The sequence below is a fragment of the Crocodylus siamensis genome, chromosome 8 (genome assembly GCF_052110815.1).
Source record: "Crocodylus siamensis isolate JL-2025a chromosome 8, ASM5211081v1, whole genome shotgun sequence".
Lineage (NCBI taxonomy): Eukaryota > Metazoa > Chordata > Crocodylia > Crocodylidae > Crocodylus > Crocodylus siamensis.
In genome coordinates, this window is record NC_143402.1 from 54,419,502 (window position 1) to 54,443,072 (window position 23,571).

The 23,571-nt window shown below is 55.2% G+C and overlaps 1 protein-coding gene across 2 annotated transcripts; it reads left to right on the forward strand.

Annotated features, from left to right (window-relative positions):
* Positions 1 to 5,650: 5,650 nt before the first annotated feature.
* On the forward strand, positions 5,651 to 23,352 carry HACL2 (2-hydroxyacyl-CoA lyase 2). Of its 2 annotated transcripts, none has more exons than XR_016443759.1 (16): positions 5,651 to 5,800; positions 12,960 to 13,135; positions 14,813 to 15,014; positions 15,769 to 15,896; positions 16,092 to 16,230; positions 17,661 to 17,772; positions 17,867 to 17,966; positions 18,461 to 18,558; positions 19,140 to 19,276; positions 19,533 to 19,667; positions 19,958 to 20,072; positions 20,234 to 20,403; positions 20,918 to 20,988; positions 21,480 to 21,551; positions 22,048 to 22,269; positions 22,601 to 22,735. XR_016443759.1 is itself a non-coding variant. In XM_090059436.1 (16 exons), the coding sequence occupies exons 1-16, from the start codon at positions 5,725 to 5,727 to the stop codon at positions 22,777 to 22,779; spliced, it is 2,016 nt and encodes a 671-aa protein (XP_089915562.1). In that variant the 5' UTR covers positions 5,651 to 5,724; the 3' UTR covers positions 22,780 to 23,352. The 2 variants fall into 2 exon arrangements, 1 of the variants encoding a protein (XP_089915562.1); XM_090059436.1 differs by having other exon boundaries at positions 22,048 to 22,153; positions 22,601 to 23,352.
* Positions 23,353 to 23,571: the final 219 nt, after the last annotated feature.

Here is a 23,571-nt window from a genome sequence, read left to right on the forward strand (position 1 = left end):
CTTAGGGCCTCACTGACAAGCCTCCTGAGCTTGTCAAAGTCATCTTTCCTGAGGTCAAGGACTTCCGTGTTGCTGACTGACTTGCTAGCTTTACAGCTGATGGTGAAGGTGATCACCTCGTGGTCGCTGTCACCCAGCTTCCCATCGATCACTAGGTCGCTAATTAGGTCATCCCCAGTAGCCAGTACCAGGTCAAGCAGCGCTTTTCCTCTTGTTGGCCCATAGACTTCTTGAGTCAGGTAGAGGTTATCCACGCATTAGAGGAAGCTTTGCGACGGCTTGGATTTTGCCGAGTGATCCTCCCACGAGATGTCCGGGTAATGGAAGTCACCCATGACAACCATGGTCCTGGAGCATGCGGCCTCAGCCAGTTCCCGGGCTGGTCAAGCTCTTGACTTTGGGTGGGAGGTCTGTAGTAGACTCCCACCATTGTGTCCCCTGTGCTGTGTTCCCCACAGATCTTAACCCAGACAGTCTCCAGTCATCCACCCTGGTCGCCAATATCAGCTTACAGGGATGCATAGCTTTCCTTGACATAGAGAGCTACATCCCTGCCCCTTTTTATCTATTCGATCTCTCCGGCAGCCATCTATACCCGTGATCCAGTCATGGGTGGAGTCCCACCAGGTCTCCGTTATCCCTATGACATATATAATTATTTGTGCTTATCACGAGGACAAGTTCCTCCTGTTTATTCCCCAAGCTCCTGGCATTGGTGTACAGGCAGGCAAATGTCCCTTTGGGGGCCTTTGCCTTACCCACAGATTGTACCAGGGCTGGGGCAGGGGTGGGCTCCCTTAAGTGCCTTGGCCTGCTGGCTTTGCAAGGGTTGCTCAGCGGATCTGCAGTGGTGGTAGTCCTCCTGTCCCCCAGCGGGCTTCGTTTAAAGCCTGGTGGAGCAGGTCAGCCAATCTGGCTGAGAAGAGCCTCCTCCCCAGTGGACAGAGGTGGAGGCCGTCCCTTCCCAGCAGCTCGCTGCCTCTCTCACCAAAGAGACTTCTGTATTACTGACTTGCCAGCTTTACGGCAGATGGTGAAGGTGAGCAGCTCGTGGTCACTGTCTCTCAGCTTCCCTTCAATCGTTAGGTCACTGATTTTAGGTTGTCCCTGGTTGCCAGTACAAGGTCGAGCAGCACTTTACCTCTCGTTGGCCTGTAGACTTCCTGTGTCAGATAGAGGTCATCCACACACGAGAGAGAGCTGCCAACACTGCTGTGGCCGCTTGTGGGAGCTCACTGCTGCCATGTCCCCACTACTGCCAGTGTCACCTGTGAGAGGTTCACTGTGCCCCTCCAGCACTATCCTCTATTATTGAGGTACCTCAATGGCTACCCTAGCTGCATCACACCCTGTCCTATACAGGCCTAGCTGCCAGTGACCACAATGCCAAGACTGCACAGCTTTAGCACCAACAGGAAGCCAGGAGCAGGAGGCAATGGATGTAGGGGAAGGAATGGGGAGGAGTCTGCGCACTGCATGGCCCGGCCCAGCCCCTGCTGTAGCAGACTGGAGCAGTGCAGGGTACAGCCCTCCCACCTCAGGATCCTGGTAGCAGCCAGGAGGCCAGATAGGATCCACTGGCAGGTTGGATACACCCTGCATGCAGTATTTTGCCCACCCCTGGTTTATATACCCATCAATGACAGTGCTCCAGTCATGTGAGCTAAACCACCAAGTCCCTGTTATTCCAATCGCATCAAAGCTCTGGGACTGTGAAAGGACTTCCAGTTCTTCCTACTCTGTGCATTTGTGTACAGACTCCTGATGTAACTAGCCAATTGCTCTACTTTTTTCAGGAAGATTGAGTCAAACTCCTCTATAGGGTGGTTCAGCCAAAAATACTGTCCTGAGCAGGACTTGGACTAGATGTAACCTTCAGAGGGCCCTGCCAGCCCTATTTTTCTACAGTTCTCTGGTCTTACAACAATGCAGTTGAGTCACCTGGAGCTTGTCTGGTCCCAACCAATAAGCCAGAACCAGTAAGACTTGCACCCCAAACCACTGGTGTCCTACCCCAGCTGAAACACCTATAGCCATCTTCATTCCTGCCCCTTCCCCTGAAGGAAGTGTAGGCCCAGTCACCATTGTCACTGTTGCTACTGCCACTTCCAATTCCTGATCTGGCCAGGAAGTCCTTTCCATCACCAGCCTTACATTGTTCACCAGATTTGGGCAGCAGATTTCCCTCCAGATCAGAATGGCAGGAACCTTTGAGAGGGAGGCAGAGATGTCTTTGTCTTAGTGAGTGAACCCCGCAGAACATCTGGGCATTTCATAAAACATGTTCCCTGCCTCTGCTGCTAGCACCCTTGCTCTCTTGACTCTTCCCATGCCAGAGTGTAACTACTGAGGCTTTCAGCCTGTTCTACTAAAAGTCTTTCATAGATTCATAGATGCTAGGGCTGGAAGGGACCTCGGAAGATCAAGTCCAGCCCCCTGCCCCAGGGGCAGTAAGTTGGCAGGCATCATGAGATCCCAGCAAGATAAACATCCAAATGAAGGCGTTCAGAGTGGGTGCTTGAACCGCCTCTGGTGGCAGACTATTCCAAACCTTGGGGGCTCGGACAGTAAAGAAGGTCTTTACTGTCCAGCCTGAAATGGTCATGGAGTTTGTGATTGTTTGACCTTGTCATCCCTTGGGGCACTCTAGTGAACAGACATTCCACCAGATCCTGGTAAGCACCCCTGATAAACTTATAGGTGGCCACCAGATCACCTGAGCCTCTGCTTTTCCAGGCTGAAGAGCCCCATGGCTCTCAGCCTCTCATCGTAAGGTCTGTTTTCCTGACCTCAGATCATGTGTGTGGCTCTCCTCTGGACTTTCTCAAGTTTCTCCACATCCTTTTTGAATTGTGGAGCCCAAAACTGGACACAGTGCTCCAGCTGTGGTCTCACCAATGTCAAGTACAACAGGAGAATGACGTCCTGGGATTTGCTTGAGAAGCATCTGTGGATGCAAGCCAGTGTTTTGCTTGCTTTACTAGCCGCAGCATCACACTGAAGGCTCGTGTTCATCTTGTGGTCAACCATGACCCCCAAGTCCCTTTCTTCTGTAGTGCTAGCCAATGTAGCACTGCTGAGCCTAAATGCATGGTGCAGGTTTTTCTTCCCGAGGTGGAGAAACTTGCATTCTTGAGTGTTAACCACCATCAGGTTCTCATCCGCCCATTTGCCGAGCCTGTCAAGGTCTGCCTGGATCGCCCTCCTGTCTTCAGGTATGGACGCTTTACCCCAGAGTTTGGTGTCAGTGGTGAACTTGGCCAGTCTGCTTCTGACACCAATGTCCACATCATTAATGATGTTGAACAGTATAGGTTCAGTACAGGACAGACCCTCGAGGGACCCCGCTGGTCACAGGGCACCACGATGATTGACTTCCATCAGCCACCACCCTCTGGCTCTGACCAAGGAGCCAGTTCCCCAGCCAGTGGATCGTGATGAGGCTGAGGCCACAGTTTGCCAGTTTTGCTAAGAGATGATCATGGGATACCAGATCAAAGGCTTTTTTAAAGTCAAGATATATGACATCAATCTCTTCTCCCTTGTCCAGGTAATAGGTCACCTGTCATAAAAGGAAATGAGATTGGTCAAGCAAGACCTACTTGCAAGAAACCCGTGCTGGCTATCCCTCAGGATGTTGCCATCAGCCAGTCTCGGCTAGAGGTCAGGCTGATGGGCCTATAGTTAGCCGGACCCACTTCCCTCCCTTTCTTGAAGGTAGGCACCGCATTGGCCTTCTTGCAATCTTCAGGCACTTCACCAGAGCACCAGGAGCTCTCGAAGATTCCCTGAACTCTTAAAGGCATCTAAAGATTTTGTAGTGTGAATGGTGGGAAGCTAGAGTGCAGGTTCCTATAGACCCATCTGGATGTAACATCTATAACCTGGTCGTCTATAGTCACAGAGAACCAGACTCATGACCTTGGCTGTCCCTTCCAGTCCCATGTTCCTGACTCTGGGTTCTAGGCTCCCTCCAGGGACAGGCATCACTGCACTCAACCATTAGTCCCCTAAGTCTTTTATTAGATCTAACCCATAGCCTCCATCTGTGCAATGGTAATAATGGCCATTGAGGGAGAATGTGCAGAAGAATGGTTTGAACTCTGTCAAGTGAAAAGGACCAACATCAGGAGCTCAGATAGCTGGGAAGCCAACAGCCATTGACCACTCCCAAACCAGACTGGAGTTGAATATGGATCTCAGTTTTTTTGGAGCAATGGACCATTGTCAACCCTTCACACTTCTGGCAGTCTACAGTGCACCTCTGTCCTCCAAATGTAAATGAAAACACCACAGTAGCATATGGGGCTCACACCAGCCTAACATCAAGTATACCAGACTCTGGGCCATATGATCCAAAGAGATGGGCAGTAAAAACACAGATAGATCAGCTAAAAGCTTTCTTTATCTATTAAGACTAAGCTCTACCTAGGCTGACACTGCTGGGTTGACCTGCCTCCTGACAACTACATGGACAGCAGGTCCTGCCAGTGCCAGGCTGGCTAAATCTGGGCTCTGTGGAAGTCATCTTGTTCTCACCTTGCCCTACTGAGTTTTCTCCTAGTGGGATGTCTTCCACAAATTTAATGAAGCATCTGCCTGTCTCTCCAACATGTGGGATTCCTGCCAGTGCCCCAGAGGCACATTAATCATCCAGGTGCCACAAGGAGCAATTCTCCCCAACACCCATGGTGGCTCATTTGCAACTTTCTTAACAACTCTACTTCATCAGTCCAACTTTGTAAATGGCTCCCAGTGTAGCTCATTAGCCATGTCTGCTAGGGCTGTGCTCACTCCCCCACTGGCACAGAGCACGCACAGCCAGAGCTGACTAGGCAGAGGCCAGCAGTGGATGTAATGAATCCACAGGCAGGGCAGGGACTGGCACAGGACCACCTTACAGCAGAGAAGCTACTACTGACCCATCTTGGGATGCACATCCCCCCAGACCAACAGGGTTGAATCGGTACTAATTTAGGAAAGGTCCCGAAGCATCATCTAAATTGTGCATCTGGCTGGGGAACACGTGGGCACTGGGAGGCCATCCTGGGCACCTGGACAAGGTGGGTCCTCATGGGCACTGCAGGTGCGCATACAGGTCTCCACTGCTGTCCCTCACAGGCCCCAGGCTAAGGCACCCCCAGGGCCAATCCCTCCAGCCCTGCCCCAAAACCAGGGGCCGCTGGGCTGGGCTGGACGCAGGTGCTGCCTGGGGAGCAGGGCAGCCACCCTGTCCTTTCCTGTCCCTGGCTGGATCCTCAACATGGTGGGGCTCGGGGTCCCTGCTGCCCAGTGGAATTCACCCCAGGAGGCTCGTGCCCCCGGGGCCCTGCATCCTGCCCTGCCGCCACGGCGCCCCCGGGCACCGCCCCGCCAGCTCCAGGACGCCGCCCTGGCCGCACCCGGGCCGCTGCCAGCACCCGGCCTGTCCCCACGGCAACCCTGGGATGCTGCCCGCTCCCCTTTGCCATGGCAACCTTGGGATACGACGTGCAGCCTGTCATCACGGCAACCCCCGGAGCCCTCCCCCCGACCCCGCCGTTATGGCAACCGCCAGGTTATGACCCTCGACCCTGCCGCTGCGGAAACCCCCGGCTTCCATGGCGGTCCAGAGCCACGTGACCCGGCAGCGCCCCACGTGACCTGGACCCTCGGCAGCTCCGAGCAGCCCGTGACGTAATCTTCCCCCTTCCCAACACCCGGCTCCGGAAGTGAGGGAGTGACATGAGGCTGCGGTTTCCGGTGTCGTTGAAAGCGGTTGTGAGGGCCAGGCCGGACCGGGATCCTTCCCCCGCGGCTGGTACGTGCGGGCGGGGCGGGGCGGGGCGGGAGCCGCCCCTCGGGCGCGTGGAGCCCGCGGCAGCCGCCGTCCGCACGCGGCACGAGTGGAGCTGCCGCCGGGGGCGCCGGGCAGCAGCCGCGAGCGGTGAGGCCGCGGGCTCGGAGCGAAGCCGCCGGGGGGGCCGCAGATCACGGCTCGCCCGGCAGCGCCCGCGGGCCTCGAGCCGGCCCAGCGAGCCAGCGGCGCAGGTGTGAGCGCACGAGGGGCAGGCGTGTCTGTCTGTTGGCTCGGGAAGATAGGCCTCCCCGACAAAGGGGCATCGCTGGGTAGACAGTTGCTGGTTTCTAGGGACTAAAGACATGGCAGGAACAGGGGAGGTGGTCAAAATTTAAAACTAGCACACCAAAGGGGAACACTGAGCAGAGCATGCCAGACAGTGCCCGCTGGCCCCGAACAAGTCCAAGGAGCCAGCGGACACTGCCCAGTGGTGCTCTGCCCAGAGGTGGGATCACCCCAGGGAAAGGAAAATGGCCTCGCAGTCCCCAGGTGTCCCTCTGGCCAGAGCTTCTCTCCTAGTCAGATATATGGTGAGCTCAGGTAGGGTTAGGAGGAGGTTGACCAGGCCTACTTGATACGTAAGGTTAACGCGGGCTTAATACCCATAGAGCAGTGGTTAGTCTCCCCTGTTATTAAAGGGGGTCATTGGGTAGACATCAGGTGAATTTTGGAAACAACATAAAACAGAACAGAAACATGAGTGAAGGTCAGACTTTTAAAACAAGTGCACCAAGGCGGGACATCACACACAGGTGACTGGTGCTGCCTTAGTCGGGGGGGGCACATCCTGCCGACTGGGGGACCTCCGCAGCTGATCCCACAACAGCTGATTGCTGCTGCTTCGGGGAGCTGCTTCTGGGAGCGGCTGCAGCAATCTGCCGGCGCTTGCAGGGGGAGCGCTGGCACTTCCACCTGCCCATCATGTAAGCAGCAAATGCAGCCAGTCAGAGAGTTCACCGGCGCTCTCTAGGGGTGCACTTGTACCCCTGTGCCCTCCCTATGCGTCACCACTGACATCAAGTAGAGTACGCCAGTCAGTGCCCACTGGCCCTCAAATGAGTCCAAGGAGCCAGCAGACACAGCCTAGTGAAACTGCCTGGAGACATGCATGGGTGTGTCTGTGTGGGCAGATGCCCATGATTCATCTGTGCATTAGATAGGTCTGCCCTGCTGAGGTCTGTCTGAGTCCTTTGCAACTGAAGAATCGCTTTAGGATTTTTTTTGTAGTTAAAAACAAAGGTAAAAAAGAAGAACTGGCATTTTCCAAGGGGCCTCTCAAATCTAATGAGGTTGAGAGCTGCTGTTGAGTGGCTTGGATGGAGAAGGACCTTCCTCAAGCAAGCCAGTTTGTTGTGCTGGGTGCAGCAGGCCAAGAAAATGGATAAGCCTCCCTCAGGGAGGCCAGTGGAAGCCTGACAGCAGAGTTCTTGGGACAATGAAAGAGAAAACTGGTGGAAGGGATGGTCTCAGGTTCATAACAAGGGATCTTAGACATACTGAGCAGAGCATGCTGGGTAGTGCCCACTGCCTCTTGAACGAGTCCAAGGAGCCTGCAGATGCTGCACAGTAAAACTGCTCAAAGTCATGTACTGCTGCCCACAGTTGCCTTGGTTTCCCCCTGGCCAGAACCTTCGTCCATCTGGTAGATAGAGTGCTCAGCCAGGGCCAGAAGGAGATTGACTAGGAGGTCCCAGGACTTGGTAGGGCCTTAGATAGCTGCCTCAAGCAGAGGCTTGGACTAGATATGACCTCTGGAGGGCCTGACTAGTCTGGCTTTTCTATGAATGTGATTTTTCTGGGATGTTGTCGCACCATGGAAACAAGAGCTGATGGTGACAGCAGCAGCCTGGTGTTCAACTCAACTTCCAGCTTCATCTTAAAGGAGCAGTCATAGCCAAGAGCACAATTTTTGGATTTCTTTTCACTTTCAGGCCAAACTGAGATGACCCTGAGTGCCCTGCAGGCTTGTCTGCAGTGTGAGGGGATTGCCAGCACTGCTGCACCAGCTGTCGCAGAAAGGGCCCACTCCTATTGGGTAACAGACTCTAAGCTGGTGGGGGGGTTGAGCTGAAGCCCAAGGGAAATGGCGCACACCTCTCAATGACACAGAAGCTTAAGCCTTGCTCTCTCTGTAGTAGTTCCTACTGGCCAGAAAAAACAACTCCCCGCTCCGTGTGCTGGCTTTGCAGATGTCGTTCTTCAGCCCTTACCATTGCTTAGGCACACAGACACCCTGCACAATGCTGAACATGGAAAGGGTGAATTCCACTAGGCAGCAGAAACCCCAAGCCTTAGGCCTTAAGTACTGCACCTAATGCCTCTGTAAGGGGTTGCCTTAGTCCTGCACAGCATTCCAGTTTGGAACACCATCGCCAACAGCAGCCGACATAGGCTGGATTAAGAATCAGTCACCTGGCGGGTCTCTAGTAGCCATCAGTAAGCAGTCATCCCCAAATAGGGGTGTTTCCAGTAGCAAGCATCCAGAAGGGTTGGTGCTAGATGTGATACCATTGGTAACTTGGGTCAGTGAGCTGGACAGCAGCATTTTTGCTGGTAAAATTGGCAGCTGACACAATTGGAAAAGAGCCGAACTATGGCAACAAGCACAGGGCATAAGTGGGAGCAGTATGAGTGTTGATAGCTCCCCCCTATTGACTCATGTTTAGCCAGAAAGACTTTGAAAGATACTCTATGGCTGCTGCAGGGTCTCCCAGCAAGAAGTGTGAGCTGCACATGACATGTAAAGGGGCTGGAAACAGTTGCGAAGCAGCATTAAAAACCACATAGGCATAGGACGTCTGCAAAACCTGCAGAGGAACAGAGTGTCATCTACAGCTGGTGCTCTGGAGCAGGATGGGACCCCCTTCCCGCAAGCCAGGGTATCAAGGGTAAAAAGTCCAGCAAGACAATGCAGCACTGCTGGAAGGGGACAGAAGGAAGCCCTTCCTCCTCAGAGGTGTGTGCGCTGCGGAAGCTCAGACCTGCTGGATGCATCAAAGCATAGCACCTCTCCTGCTCTAGTTTGGCATTTCTCCCCAAAACTTTGCACTTGTGCTTGCAGAGGTAGCCAAGCCATTTGTCAGCAATGGGAGGAGGTGGTGAATGAATTCAAGTTCCAGCGGTCTGATTTTGCTTTTATGATGATTAATGGGATTTTCAAAGCAGAGCTCTCACCCATCCCCACAGAACGGACCACGCCTTACCACCCAGTTGCTGCCTCTGCAAACACAAACCTAGCAACCTAAGGTCTCAGCCCCGCCAGCTGTTGCCAGCACTTCAGGGCCCCAGGGGAGATTTGAAAATGGAGAGGATATCCATTTGTCATGGATTTGGGCCCTTCAGGTGTCTCTCTTTCAACACAACTGGGAATTTGCTTATAGTAGGAGGGTGCTGATGGATTTTTTTACCATAGCTTCCACCTAAGACCTGCAAGTTGCTCTGCTCCTGTAGCTTCTGTGCTACAGGAATCAGGATATTCAGACTGGATTTCTTACAGGTCCATAATGTCCCTTGAATCTGGGATTCCAGCTAAGCAGGGTGAAATTGTATGCAGAGTTCCCAGCAATTGCGTGCATCCTCAGCTCAGGTGCTTGTCCTCAGACAGCTTTGGTTTCTTGAAAAGGCAGAACTTTCTCTCCAAGAAGAGAAATCTAAAAATCCTCTGATTGGTAGATGGATTTAGGGAGAACTTGGGCCAACTAGTGCTGTTGTTCCTTAGGCTGAGGTCTCAGTGACGTACATAATGTCTAATGAGGAGGTCTTTTCATGAGAACCTGGTAATTCAGTCACTGCAACTTCTGAAAGGAGTACAGGGGTTTATTGCCCTCGCCAAACAATGCAGGCCTGTTCATCCAAGAAGAAAAATTGGCTTGCCCATCCAGACTCTGACTCTCTCCGCTTGATGACATTGGCCAGAAGACTTTGATGCAACTGGAATTGATCAGGGCAGGGAGTGGCAGCTTATGGCCTGTCATCCAGATCCAGACCATGGAACCATTAGATCTGGTTTGCAGAGCAGGGGTGTTGACAATGTTTGGTGTCAGCAAGTTAAAGTGGTATGTAGCAGTGGGCCCACACCACAACTGGGCAGCAGAGAAGTAGTATTAGCAGTGGGGTCCTAATGCTAGTCTGTCTTTAATTTGAACTGGGTCATTCCAGCCCACCACTAGCAAACATTGCTGAGCCCTGGATTGAGGGATTGTCTTGAATTCCAGGAGCAGTTGTCATGAGTGTCATAACTGTAAGTGGAAATGGGAAGTGAATGAAAATCAAACTCGGAGTCCTTGAGTTTCTCCTTATCAGCTCATTACCCTTTCCTGGCCCAAGAAGGCTGTCTTCTGCTATCCTTGAGTTACAAGGTTTCTGAAAGGGTTAATGAGTTTCTCCCCCTCGGTGAGAGTGGAATTGCTGGTTAAGGCTGGCTGCCTTTCATGTTCTTTCCCAGTTTCTGAGCCTATGTCACAGGTTCCCAACCCCTGGGGCTGCAGCCCAGTACCAGGCTGTGAAGGGTTGGCTGCCAGTATACAGGAGGGTTGGCTGCCGCGGACCAGAAGTGACCATGGACTGGCAAACCAGACTGGAAGTGACGGGCATACTGCAGACCAACAGCCAACCCATTTTTTACACTAAGTATAAAAATGGTTGGCTTCCTGCCCACAGTATGCCAGTCACTGCTGGTCCATGGTCACTTCCAGTCTGTGGTTTGCCAGTCCTCAGCATAATAAGGTTGGGAACCCCTGGCCTGTTATCTTGCCCGTGTGCTTATCTGGTTTTCTCCCTAGAGCTCACTCAGCTAAGTGCAGTGAGGTTGTCTTACACCTTAGATGCAGAGTCTTGAGAGATGATTAGCAGTTTGCTAAACTAGGCCTGAGGAGCATTGGCATTGAACTTTGTGCTGTGCAGGAAAAGAGCAAAGTTCAAGTCATGTTGACCCATTTGCATTCAATTTGGTACCAGGAAGCACATCTGCATTCCTTGGTATCAAGCCAACCATTCCTAGCAAGATAAAAGGCTGCTTCTCTGGCCCGAAATGCATATGTGCTACATCGCAGCTGGGAGCAGCCACGTGGCACTTCAGCATGAGGCTGCTCTTGCGTGTCCTGCATGGATGGCTGCTTCCAAGGTATGATCCTTAATGAATTAGGTCTCCCCATCCCACCGTTCCTGGAGGGATGCTACTTTTCAGACTTCCAAGAAAAGGAGCGAGCAGAAGGTGATCACAAGGCAATCATAGTATCATAGTACTTAGGGTCGGAAGAGACCTAAACAGATCATCAGGTCCAACCCCCTGCCCCAGGCAGGAACGGATGCCATATACATATCACCCCAGCCAAATATCTGTCCAGTCTCTTCTTGAAGACCCCCAAGGTAGGAGAGAGGACCATCTCACTTGGGAGTCCATTCCAGAACCTGGCAGCCCTAACCGTAAAGTAATGTCTCCTAATATCAAGCCTGAACCTTCTCTCTAACAATTTGTGGCCGTTATTTCTAGTAACCCTGGATAGTGCCCAGGGAAACACAGCCTCACCCAATTCCCGCTGGTCCCCCCTGCTGAGTTTGTAAACTGCCACCAGATCCCCCATTAGCCTTCTCTTGTAGAGGCTGAACAGGTTCAGGACCCATAGCCTCTCCTCATAGGGCCTGCCCTGCTGCCCCCTGATCATGCGAGTGGCCTCCTCTGGACCCTCTCAGTGCTAGCCACATCCCTCCTGAAGCGCGGTGCCCAGAACTGGATGCAGTACTCCAACTGCGGCCTGACCAACTCCGCATAGAGGGGAGAATCACCTCCTTGGACCTGCTTGTGATGCATCTGTAGATGCATGACAAGGTGCAATTAGCCTTACTGACCGCTTCCTTGCATTGGTGGCTCATGTTCATCCTGGAGTCAACAATGACTCCCAAGATCCCATTCTGCCACCATGTTGACGAGAAGGGTGTTTCCCAGCCTATAGGTGTGTTGCTGGTTCCTTCTCCCTAGATGCAGCACCCTGCACTTGTCTGTGTTGAACTCCATCTTAGTCTCATCCGCCCACCTCTGTAACCTGCAATAGGGAGGGTGCTGCCTTGTGAACTAGATTGTTGTGTATTCCACAGTTTAGAGCTCCCTGCCCCCCCCACCCCCCCCCGGAAACCCTAATTACAACCTGGAATTTGAGGGTGTGGTGAACACAGCCTGGGCAGCCAGGACATGGCACCTCTCCTGTGGGAGCCTTCATCACCAAACTATTAGCAAATGGACTGGGCATGCAAAATTGTTCCCACAGGCTTTACCAGGCAGTACATGCTGTAACAGCATTTCTCCCTGCTGCTGCAGGGCAGAGTCCGTCTCAGCCAGGCTGCTCACAAGTCAATAACCTGCTCTTCCGCATTCCCTGCCTCCAGGGAAAGCTCTAGCTGCGCCATTCAGAGCAGAAGGAGAGCACAGCCCAAGCACTGGCCTGGAACCCAGGGCTCCTGTCATTTTTTGTGCCACTGACAACCACAGGGGGCCTTAAGCCAAGGTATTTGTTTTCTGAGCTTTGCTCCCTACCTGTGAGGTGGGAATGATGCTCCCAGCATTTGGAGGCATGCAGGCAGGGGCCCCACTGAAGAGCCTAAAATGGAGATGCCACAGGTCTTGGCTTCAGCACTTAGCCCAGCTGGGGGCTCTGCTGGCGCACCAGGCACTGGCTCAGGGGCTGTGGAACAGCAGGTGTGAGAGCCCTGGCCAGCGGAGGCAGGGCAAGGCAGCTCCATGTCTCTATCTGCGTCAGGGCCAGATGCCTGCATAGGTAGCAAACAATGCCATTGGGTAGCTCTGGCCTCTGCAGCCTGCTGCCACTCCCTGCAACACATTGAGGGTCACATGGCAGCACAGAGGAGCCACATGCAATCTACATGTAAGGTGGCTAGGGACAAGAAGCAGCACCAGGAGCCGAAAGGCCAGCACCAGGCAGCGGGAAAGGCAGTGTTCTCAGCACCCGTTGCCTCACCCCGCATCATGGGTTCTGTAGGTGTCATTGCAGAGGAGAGCTCTGAGCATGTATGAGGGAGAACAGAGGAGCTTTTAATGGAGCTGTTTATGGACTTCTCCCACGGAGGAGGAAGCAGCTGATTATTTTGTTCTTTGCTTCTGGGACAGGAGCTGCATGTTGGGCGATCCTCTGCCAGCAAGGCTTCACCATGGATCCTGCCACTGTCTCCACCAGCAGCAGCTGCAACTGTACCTTGTTCCCTGCTGTGCTGCTGGGGATCCTAGTGATGGCTCTGCTCACAGCAGCACACAGGCTGGGTCTGCTGTGTCAGCTCTGGCATAAGGTAAAGCTTCCAGCTCCCAGACCATCTGGGCTCCTGAGACAGAAAGCCTTCTTCTCTGCCCCTCCCTCCCCCACTCTGGATTGGGGCTGAGCTATGTCACTTTCCCTTCCCTTTCCCCCCGCTGGGTCAGGATGGGACTGGGTCATGCTCTTTCCTCCTACTGTGGGGCCAGTTTGGGGCTGAGCTGCCCCCTCACCCCTCTGCACAGCTGGATGGGGCCCCACTATGACTGCCCTGGGTATCAAATCTGGACCACTGGCCGGATCCAACCTATGGCTGGACCAGGCACTGCCCTTCTGGCCTCCCAGCCAAAAAGGTTGGGCACCACTGTCCTAAAGTAATGATTTTCAAAGGGCCTGCCGCAAGGGCAGTAGAAAAGTGCCGTGATATTCCCTACATGAGGAGGTAAATGCTTTTCTTCTCTGTCCAGCACACTGCCCTGACCCAGCTATTCCCACAGTGCCTGCGGCTGCTCCTCTGGGAACTGCTACTGCTTTCCCCCACCTTTCCCCACCCCCTGTGCCAGCCTGCCCAATGCTCCCAGCAGTGTGCTGTGCTGCAATTGAGCAGGTAGACACACAGACAAATCTGCACTTCGCAGCATCCCTGCCACCCCTCCCTCATTCCTGGGGCCAGTAGGAGGAGATGCATTGATGTTAACCAGCATGTGAGATCCCACAGGAGCAGCCTCAGCAACAGGGGTAGCTGTGGTCCCTGGTACAGGGGCTCTCCTTGCCCCTTGAAGTATATACAGACCAGGGGTTGGAAGTGACCAGACTGCGGAGCGAGCAGGGCACAGCAAAGTGAGGTCCTGCCCCCACAGTCTTGAAGTGACACCAGCTGGGTCAGTGATTCTCAACTTGTTTAGCCTCAAGTCCCTTCCAGATGCTTTCTGAATTTGGATCCATCTCAGTGGTTTTCAGCTGGGGAATCACGAAATACAGAAAAGTCATAGAGGGACCTTGAGACTAAACCGTTTGAGAACCACAGGTACATTTGTTGTCATTTTTAACCGTACCTCTCAGCACTGGTGTGATTTCTTCTGGCAGCGGAACAGAATATGTTATGTATTTTGAAAAACACACACACGTTTTTGGGTGCATGAGTTAAGTGTGTTGCTAATGTTAATCCAGAGGAAGTATACTACAGGTATCAGAAGTGTGGGAAACACTGTCTGAGTGCCACCATGCTTCAGGTGTCCTCCCTAGGCCAGTCCTTGCAGACATGGCTGGGCTGTGTCTGTGCAGCCCCTGCTGCCTGTGCTTGTGGCAGGGCATTCTGGGAAGGTCTGGGCTTAGCAGTGACATTCTGCTCTTAGCCACGACCTGTCTGCCTGTGGTGTGGGCACTTAGAGCGACACAGCAGCATTCTGGAGTGCCTTTCCACCCAGAGAGCCAGGAAGAGCCAACCATACAGTGTGCAGACACAGCTTGGCCCTCTCAACACTACAGACCAGCTGTGTGCTGGGCAGGGCCAGCGTGTACACCTGGAGCAGCAGTGCATGTCCACCAAGTACATTTAGAGCCAGTGAGGCAGCGTCCCAACCTGGCAAGGAGCCATGTCCCTCTGGCCACTAGCAGGCACCCTGCTCTGAGTGCAGCCTGGCAAATGCTGATTATGCCTGCTCCTGCTGCAGGGGCTGTGTCGGCCAGCACTGACACTCTACATCCTTCCCAGGTGGAGCCCAGGAGCCCTCGGCATGGTGGTGAGCTCGTGGCAGAGGTGCTGAAGGCCCACAGGGTGCGCTATCTGTTCACCCTCGTGGGAGGCCACATCTCTCCCATCCTGGTGGCTAGTGAGAAGCTGGGCATCCGTGTAGTGGACACGAGGCACGAAGCCACAGCTGTGTTTGCTGCCGACGCCGTCGCCAGGCTCTCGGGTACATGCATTGCCTGGGCTGGGGCAGGGAGTCCTGGCTGTTGCTACTGCAGGACCCAGTGCACTGTTCTAGACAGGGCCACTGCCCCTGCAGGCACCCTGGAGCTCCAGGGTGACCCAGCTCCTCCTGGCCTGCACCAGCTCATCTGGGACCTTGAGCCAGCACTGACTCATCTGTCTCTTCCACGGTAGAGTGAGCCATAGAGGGGTTAGATATTCTCTGGGGAAGGGCTGGGGCAGAGGTGTGACTCTGGGTCCTACCCTGCCAAGCCAGGGACTTTTCTCTGGTACTTAGGCCTTTTCCTTCAAACTTTCATCTTCAGCAGCTTCTTTCTAATGCTGATCTTCCATTCCAGGGTGGGTGGGGGCCTGGTCTTATAGAGCACAAGGGCCTGCACTAGCCAGACAGAAGTAGCAAGTTCCCACCTTCCCAGCAGGCCCCTTTCTCCACTGCCTCATCATTACATGGCCCCTCCTGCTAGGGGTGACTGGTGCCTCCTGAGTCTGGGAGGGCACAACTTGTGGCCGGGCCCAGAGGTGGGCCAAACGCCCCATATCCACTCCTATACTTCTGTGCTGCGGTTTAGTTGCCACCCACCCCCCTGCAACACGCCACTGTCCTGTGCAGCAAAAAAAAACTACCCTGTTCTGAGCATCAAGGGCTAATCTGGGGTGGAGAGGTGGGGGCAGGCTGTGCCACACCTACCAGTCACCTGTGCCTCTTGCTGACCGCCTGCTGCTTGCTTGCACTTCAGGGACAGTTGGAGTTGCCGCAGTGACGGCAGGGCCTGGAGTGACCAACACCATAACGGCTGTGAAGAATGCCCAAATGGCTGAGTCCCCGATACTGCTGATAGGAGGGGCGGCCTCCAGGCTGCAGAAAGTGAGTGCATGGTGCCGATGCAGGGCAGGGCAGGTGCCATCATGGTGCTGATGCAGGGCAGGGCAGGTGCCATGCAGGGGGAGGGGAGATCCTGCTGCCATGGCCAGGGAGGAAGGAGCTTGGACAGGGGTACCTCAGGGCCTGGCCTCTGTGGGATCCATGCAGGTGTAGTTAGAGCTCCATCTCTGCATGTAGGGCCGGGGCGCACTTCAGGACATTGACCAGATGTCCCTGTTGAGGCCACTCTGCAAGTTCTGCGCCTCCGTGCAGACCGTACGGGAAATCGTCCCGGTCCTGCGCCGCGCCATTGCCACAGCACAGACCGGCACCCCAGGTAGGAGCGCTGGCCCTCCCGGAGCAGGACCTGGCAGCAAAGAATGGGTCAGGGTGCCCATTGGCCTCACTTCTGCTGACACATCAGAGAGGGGCTCTCTGTCACTGGAGACAGGACACTTTGCCAAACAACCCACCATCCCAGAGCCTGGCTCCTGGACTTGGATCCAGGAACAAATGCTGGGAGGTGCTGTGGCCTGAACCATACAGGAAGCTGGTGCAAGGAATGCTGTGGTCTGAGTGCAGTTCAGTGCCTATGCCTGACTGATGCCAGATGGCTTGAGCCCTTTTCACTGTTTCCTTCTCCCCTGGTGTGCCTGTCATAGAACCCTATAAACTAGGGTTAGGAAGGGACTTCAGGAGGTCATGTCTTATCTAGTCCCCTGCTCAAGGCAGGATCAGCCTTGTTTAAACTATCCCAGGGAAATGTTTGTCTATCCTGCTGTTAAACTCTTCCAGGGATGGAAATTCCACACCTCTCTGGATAGCCAGTTCCAAAGGTGAAGCACCCTCCTAGTAAGAAAGTTCTTCCTCACATCTAGCCTACGTTTCCCTTGCTGCAATTTAAGACCATTGTCCCTTATCCTGCAGCCACAGAAGATAGACTTATCTCCACCCTCCATATAACCACCCTTCAAATATTTGAAGGCTGTTACCAAATCTCCCCCATCACTTTTCTCTTCTCCAGACTAAATGATGCCAGTTCTTTCAGCCTATCCTGGGAAGTAATGTTTCCCAGGCCTCTAACTTTTCTGTTACTTTGTGCTAGGTTCTTTCTTATTTGTGCTCAAAGCTGGGCACAGTAGTCCAGGTAAGGCCTCACCAGCACCCAGTCGACTGGGCTCTGTAAGTTATACTCCTGTTACTACAGCCTAGGATGCTGTCGGCTCTTTTTCATCAAGAGCATAATGTTCCCTCATACTTAGCTTATGTTATGGCTCAACTCACTGCAACCCCCAGGTCCTTCTCTGCAGTACTGCAGCCAAGTCAGTCATTCCCCAGTCTGTAACTGGCTGTGATTGTTCTGTCGTAAATGCAGGACTTTGCACTTGTCCTTGTTGAATTTCATCCAGTTGATTTCACAGTTCTCGGAAAACTGCTAGGAGCACAATTCTCTTCCTTCCCAGAGCAGGGATAAGATCACTTCATTGCAAAAGCTCAGAGCAGCCTGCTGTGGGACTGGGCTGACATGCCCTGTTCCATGACAGGCCCCATGTAGAGCTGCACTGTTAGCCATTTTGCGGGCACCATCAGTGAAAGTTTTGGCCAGAGATGGAGCCAGGCAGGATTGCCTGGCCATGCAAGGGGACGGGTTGGGCAGCAAAAGGATGAGTATCCCTTCTGGTGGGGAAGCAGGGGCTGGGGGTGCGTTATGTGGTTGGCTCCAGCCCTTCCAGGCTGTGACTATCTGACCAGCGCCCTCTGCTTCAGGCCCTGTGTTTGTGGAGTTCCCCGTGGACATACTGTACCCTTACCACTTGGTGGAGAAGGAGCTGACCCCCAAGGGGACCCCAAAGAGCTTTATGGCCAAAGCCATGAGCTGGTGAGTCTGGTCTTGTCCTGCTGACAGCCCCTCAGCCAGTGCAGAGGTGGGGGTCGGGGGGCATGGCATGTGGATAAAGCCTACCTTCCCCTAGGTATCAGCACAACTACCTCAGGAACCTGTTTGCTGGGGCCTGGGAGCCACGGGACCTTTTCCCACTGCCAGTACACGTGCCACAGGCAACGACAGAGCAGGTGAGAGCTTGGGGCTGCCCTGACCCTGCTTCCTTCCCCACCTCAGCTTGAAGCTTCCCCTGCAGCCCTGCCTGCTAGGAGCCCTCTCTTCCCCCCAGTGCAGGGAGGCGCCCTTTCCCTTGCATTTCAGGGCAGGAGGGGAGGGGTGAGAGTAAAGTGTTTTGCCTGCCACAGCAGGAAGAGGCCTTTCCCACCATGCACCTGTACCTGAGCCTAAAGGTCTTGGGCTTTTCTTAATGCTACTCCAGCCCATCCATACAGCCCCCGAGCCTTGCATCTGTAAGCACTGGCACTGTCCTATCCTTAGACCTGGCATAGCATCTAGCCAGTACTATCCCCAATTGTGGTGTTGACCTGACCTTCCACCAGCTTCTCCATCCCCACCTCACTAGCTGTGACACCAGGGTCTCCATGAAGCCTCCCAAACCCTGCCCTGACCCCAGAGCCCTCCCAGGCTCAGCCAGCCCTGACTCCGTGTGCATGTGCATGTGCAGGTACAGCAATGTGTGGAGCTGGTCAGCCGTGCCAAGAAGCCTATTATACTCCTGGGCAGCCAGGTGACCCTGCCACCGACACCTGTGGAAGAGCTCAGGTGAGGACATAGCCCGCACCAGGGCCTGCTGTGCAGAGGGCCTCACCAGATGCACCACAGCATGTCAGACAAGACAGCGCAGCCCCAGCCTGGCACCCAGGCCTGACGGGCACTGTGCAAGAGACAGAATAGGAGGCATCAGCAGGGCTAGGAGAGCAGGCAGCTGTGCTTCGGGATTGAGAGGCTCCAGCAGGGCTGGGATAGTGGGGGGCTGTAGATTGGGACTGAGAAGCACTGGTAGAGGTGGCTTGGGGCAGGGCTGGGACATCAGGGCCTTTCACATCAGGCAGAGGTGCTGAGCAAGCTGCGTGGCTGCTGTCTTCAGTGTCAGCAGGGTTGTGGTCAACTTTAGCAACACATTGTCTTCCCTCTCTAAGAAACAGAACACCTGTGGGCCCTGCTCCCAGTCGCGCCCCAACTCCCCATTCACACGTGCACAGACATGCTGTGGAGCAAACCCTGTGCACAGGGATGTTCAACATATACACATGCACACATGTCCACAGAGGTGGCAACTCTGTCCTCATGCTGATCATCCTGGGACCGAGCCGCTGCTAGGAGCTGACTTCTCTGCCCTACAGAGCCGCCCTGGAGGACCTGGCCATCCCCTGCTTCCTTGGGGGGATGGCTCGTGGGATGCTGGGAAGGGAGAGCCCATTGCACATCCACCAGAACCGCCGGGAAGCACTGAAGGAGGCTGATGTGGTTATTCTGGCAGGTGAGTGAGGCCCAGTTCAGCCCATGGGGACCACGAGGCAGGGCAGGGCATCCAATGAGTTGGGCTGCGCAGGCAATGCTGCCAGATAGGCAAAGGGGTGGGAGGGCTTGGTGGTAGTAGAGGGAAGGATGAGGCTGAACTGTGAGGTGGGCAGGGAAGAAGGATGTGCTGCATTGTACTAGTTGAGAGGGCAGGGCTGGGGAGGAGCTGCCTATTCCAGCCTGACCTGGGCCTCTCACCCCATATTGTCCCACAGGCAGTGTGTGTGATTTCCGCCTGTCCTACGGGCGTGTGCTGAGCCACTGCAGCAAAATCATTGCTGTCAACCGGAATCGCACCCAGCTCCTGCTCAACTCTGATGTCTTCTGGAAGCCATGGGTCACCATCCAAGGTGAGGCCTGGGGCTTTCAGGTCCCATTCTGTGGCAGGGGGTGCATCTGACCTCATCACTGCCTAACTGAAAGGGGAGATCATGCCAAGAACACAGGTTGCCTGGTGGGAACCTCAGAGTAAGACCTAGCTAATGACCTGGGTGGAGGGGGAGGTGTGTGCCCCAGTGCTACAGCCAGGCATCCTGGGGAGAGGGGCTGGGCACCCACAGCACAGGCAGCCACCCTGGCACCCTGGCTGCCTCTGCTAGGCACCTGGGGTCTTGGTTCAGGCTACACGCTTTCTTCTTAGGGGATGCCAGCTCCTTCCTGCTGTGTCTGTCACGAGGCCTAAAGGGATATTCATGTCCTCAGGACTGGACTGCAAGTCTGAAGGACAATGACCACCAGAAGGAGAAAGCCAACAGGTAGCAGGCAACGCCTGGGCTGGTAGGATGGCAATGCTACAGGGAGGGCCAGGGCCTGACCCTGTTCTTGGGGGCAGTTCACCTGGAGCTTGGTGGCATTGGTCATGATGCCATGGGCAGAGCCTGGCCCTGGCACTGACTCCTAGTCTCCACTATGCCAGGGAGAAGGCAGAGAAGCCCACAGAGCAGCACCTGAACCCCCTGAAGGTCCTGCACCATGTGGATGCACTACTGCCTGAGAACAGCCTGTTGGTGTTGGACGGGGGTGACTTCGTGGGCAGCGCTGCCTACATCATCCAGCCACCAGGGCCCCTCTGCTGGCTGGACCCAGGTATCAGGCAGCGCAGTTTAGAACCACCTGTGAGTGGGTGCTTGAGCCAGCCACGCATTGGAGGTGATGATGAGCTTGGGAAAGGCCCGTGCAGTGGGCCAGGTAGAGTCTCCTACCCTGTCCCTGCCAGCCAGCCCACTGGGGTGTGTAAATGGAGGTCTTTTGCCCTATGAATGAGGAACAAAAGTGCCTTGCAGCCCACAGAACTCTGCAGAAGCAGGTGAGGGCACAGTGTGCAAGATCCAATCCCAGAGCGGGTTCACAAGCCCAGGGCCCTGTGTGTCTCGGGGCAGTGGGTTGTATGGGCTGAGGGCAGAGCCTGGGGTGGGAGCATCAGGAGCTGCCCCAAACCCCACTGCTACAGGAGGGCTGTGGAGCTGTCCTCCAGGCCTCTCTTCAGCTGGGTGGGTCTCTTGGATGGTGCTGAAGAGGCCATATCAGGGTTCCAGGTCCCCACCACCTGGCTCCTTTGCCTGCCCTCAGGGACCATCTCTTCACTGTCTTCTCTTCTCAGGGGCCTTCGGGACGTTGGGTGTTGGGGGTGGATTTGCTCTTGGAGCCAAGCTCTGCAGGCCTGACTCAGAGGTCAGTGGTAAGAGGTGGGAGCTGTGAAGGGGTTTGGGCAGAGTGACACCCTGAGTCCCTGGTGGGCTTCATGGTAGGGCTGCCGTACCCACAATCTCTAGTCTGCATAGGAAGTCTCCCAGCAGCTCCTGACAGGCAGCCCTGCCTCATCCCTCTCTTCCCAGGTCCCCAAGCTCCGCTTCAGCCCAGATCTCTGCCTCAGTCCCTCTCTACCAGTTCCCACCCCAGTTCCTGCCATATGGGTGCCCCCTGCACCCAGAGGAGCCCGCACCCAAAAGCTGCCTGCACATGCACTTAGCTGGTCATTGCAGGCAGCATCTCTGTGCTTGTCTGGGGTGGAGATTCTGGGATCTGTGTGCCTGGAGCTGCCAGCTCTTCTACCTCCAGCCCAGTCCCTGCAGGGCAAGATGAGCCCACCCTAGGCCTCCAGTCAAGGGACATAATGCCTGCAGCACTGCTCTCATGGCCATACCCTTCCATCCCTTCCCCAGGTCTGGATCCTCTACGGGGATGGCTCACTCGGCTACAGCATCCTGGAGTTTGACACCTTCGTCCGACACAAGGTAACTGTCCTCAGGTGCTCGGGAGCTCCGGCTCACAGGAACTGGGTGGGGTGGGGGCGCTGGGTCCCCACCTCAGGCTGCCTGGATGGTAGGGGAAGGGGTCCAGAGTGTGGGGAAAAGCTATGAGCCTGACCCTGCACCTCATGGCCTGGGCAGTTGCTGGATTGGAGCCCCCTTGCATAAACCATACAGCTTCTGACCAAGTTGAGGCTATGGACAGGACAACTGGTCAGTGTTAGTGCAGCCAGACAAACCCTCCCACTATGTGGGGGGCAGCTTCCCCCCCATTACAGACAGCTGAGGGGGTCCCACTGCCCAGGGGGTGGCCGGCACTGGATTCTGCCCCCCTTTGTGCCTTTAAGGATGCACTGAGTGGTCCAAGCAATGGCTGTGACCAAGCCCTTTGGCAGCCTCCCCCTCGTGACTTGTGCCTGCTTTGTCTGGGGGATGATCTGAGGGTGGGGAAGCAGTGCACTGCCTTGCCTTGTCCTTGCAGACACCCATCATCGCGTTGGTGGGGAACGATGCTTGCTGGAGCCAGATTGCTCGGGAGCAGGTGCCCCTGCTGGGCAGCAGTGTGGCTTGTGGCCTGGCCTACCTCGGTGAGTCCTGACCCCAGCTCTGGAGAGTGGGGAAAGCCAAGGGGCCACCCACACACCAGGCAGATCCTCATGGACAGCAACGTCTGTGGCCCCAGCTCCATGCAGCCTCCCCAAAGGTGGGCAGATGAGCATCCTGTTGCCACACTTGCCTGGCAGTGCAAGAGCTGGAAGTTCCCATCACCCCAACAGGCCACATCCCACAGTGTACCCCCTCCTCCCCCTTGATCCCACCCCCAGGGCTTCCTGGCAGAAAGGGGCCAGGGAAAGGGCCTGTTCCTCTGGGCCTGGCCTATGCCAGCTAGCCCCTGCAGTTCCTGGAGAGCTGCAGGATTCTGTCCTTGGTCTCCTTGATTCTCCTGCCAGTCCTGCTCATGGTCACACTGGCTAGCCCATGCTAGCCTCCCTGTCACTTTCATGTGCTCATTGATGCTCCTCCATTCCTTGCAGATTACCACACAGTGGCTGAAGGCCTGGGGGGCCGAGGTTTTCTTCTCACGCGGCAGAATGAGGGGAACCTGGACAACATGCTGCGGGCGGCACAGGAACTGTGCATGCAGGGTCATCCCGTCCTCATCAACGCCCTCATTGGCAGAACCAACTTTCGTGATGGCTCCATCTCGATGTAGGGCCAGCATGGCTGCTGGGGCTTCCTGCTGCCCTGGAAGACTGTGCCTTCTAGGCCCAGCCCTGACTCTGCTTGCTTGGTGATCTCCCTCCATCCTGCTCTGGTTCTGCAGCACATGGCAGCCCCTCACCCCGAGCCAGGGGACCCAGACCAGGACTCTCCAGTGACAGCACCCATCACCAGGAAACTGATGCCAGCACATGAGCAGTACCTGAGTGCAGACCAGCCCAGTGGAAGCATGGATGCAGGAGTATGGAATAGCTGGACAATAGTGAGTAAGGCGTGGGGCTACAGAGCAGGAAGCTGTTCCTGGCACTGCCCTGGCAGCGATGAATGCCCCAGCCCTGCACTTCAGCCATGCCCAGATCAGATGCTCAAGATGAGGGCTGCTGAGGAGGAAGTGGCTGTGCTTTGGTATACCTCTCTGGCAGCAGTAGCTCTGGGCTGCTGCGGCCACTGCACATGGAAAAGCAGTGGTAGCCCCGCAGGCACAGACGATGGCACATGTCTGGCCAGCCGGAGCCCAGCACTTAATCAGTTGCTTGGAGGAATAAAGAGAATGAATCAGACTGGGTCCTTGAGGGACATCTATAGCCACAGCACTGCCCCCAGGCCTGCCTGGCCAGCACCCTCCCTGGGGGCCTATGAAGCAGGGCAGCAGAAGGGCTTCATGGGAAGATTCAGGGAGGAGCTCAGCCCCAGGGGGAGCAGGGGGGCTCACCACGTTTTCAAGTTGCCTCCTGAAATGAGCCAAAAGGCTGGCCTTGTGCCCACGTTGTCTGTAGGACACCAT

Excerpts from the sequence above, each read along its gene's own strand:
- HACL2 (XM_090059436.1), top strand. The coding sequence starts at position 5,725 with ATGAGGCTGCGGTTTCCGGTGTCGTTGAAAGCGGTTGTGAGGGCCAGG. Across the intron at positions 15,897-16,091 it reads CGGCCTCCAGGCTGCAGAAA|GGCCGGGGCGCACTTCAGGA; the intron begins GTGAGTGCATGG and ends CTCTGCATGTAG. Across the intron at positions 19,668-19,957 it reads GCCATGGGTCACCATCCAAG|GGGATGCCAGCTCCTTCCTG; the intron begins GTGAGGCCTGGG and ends CTTTCTTCTTAG.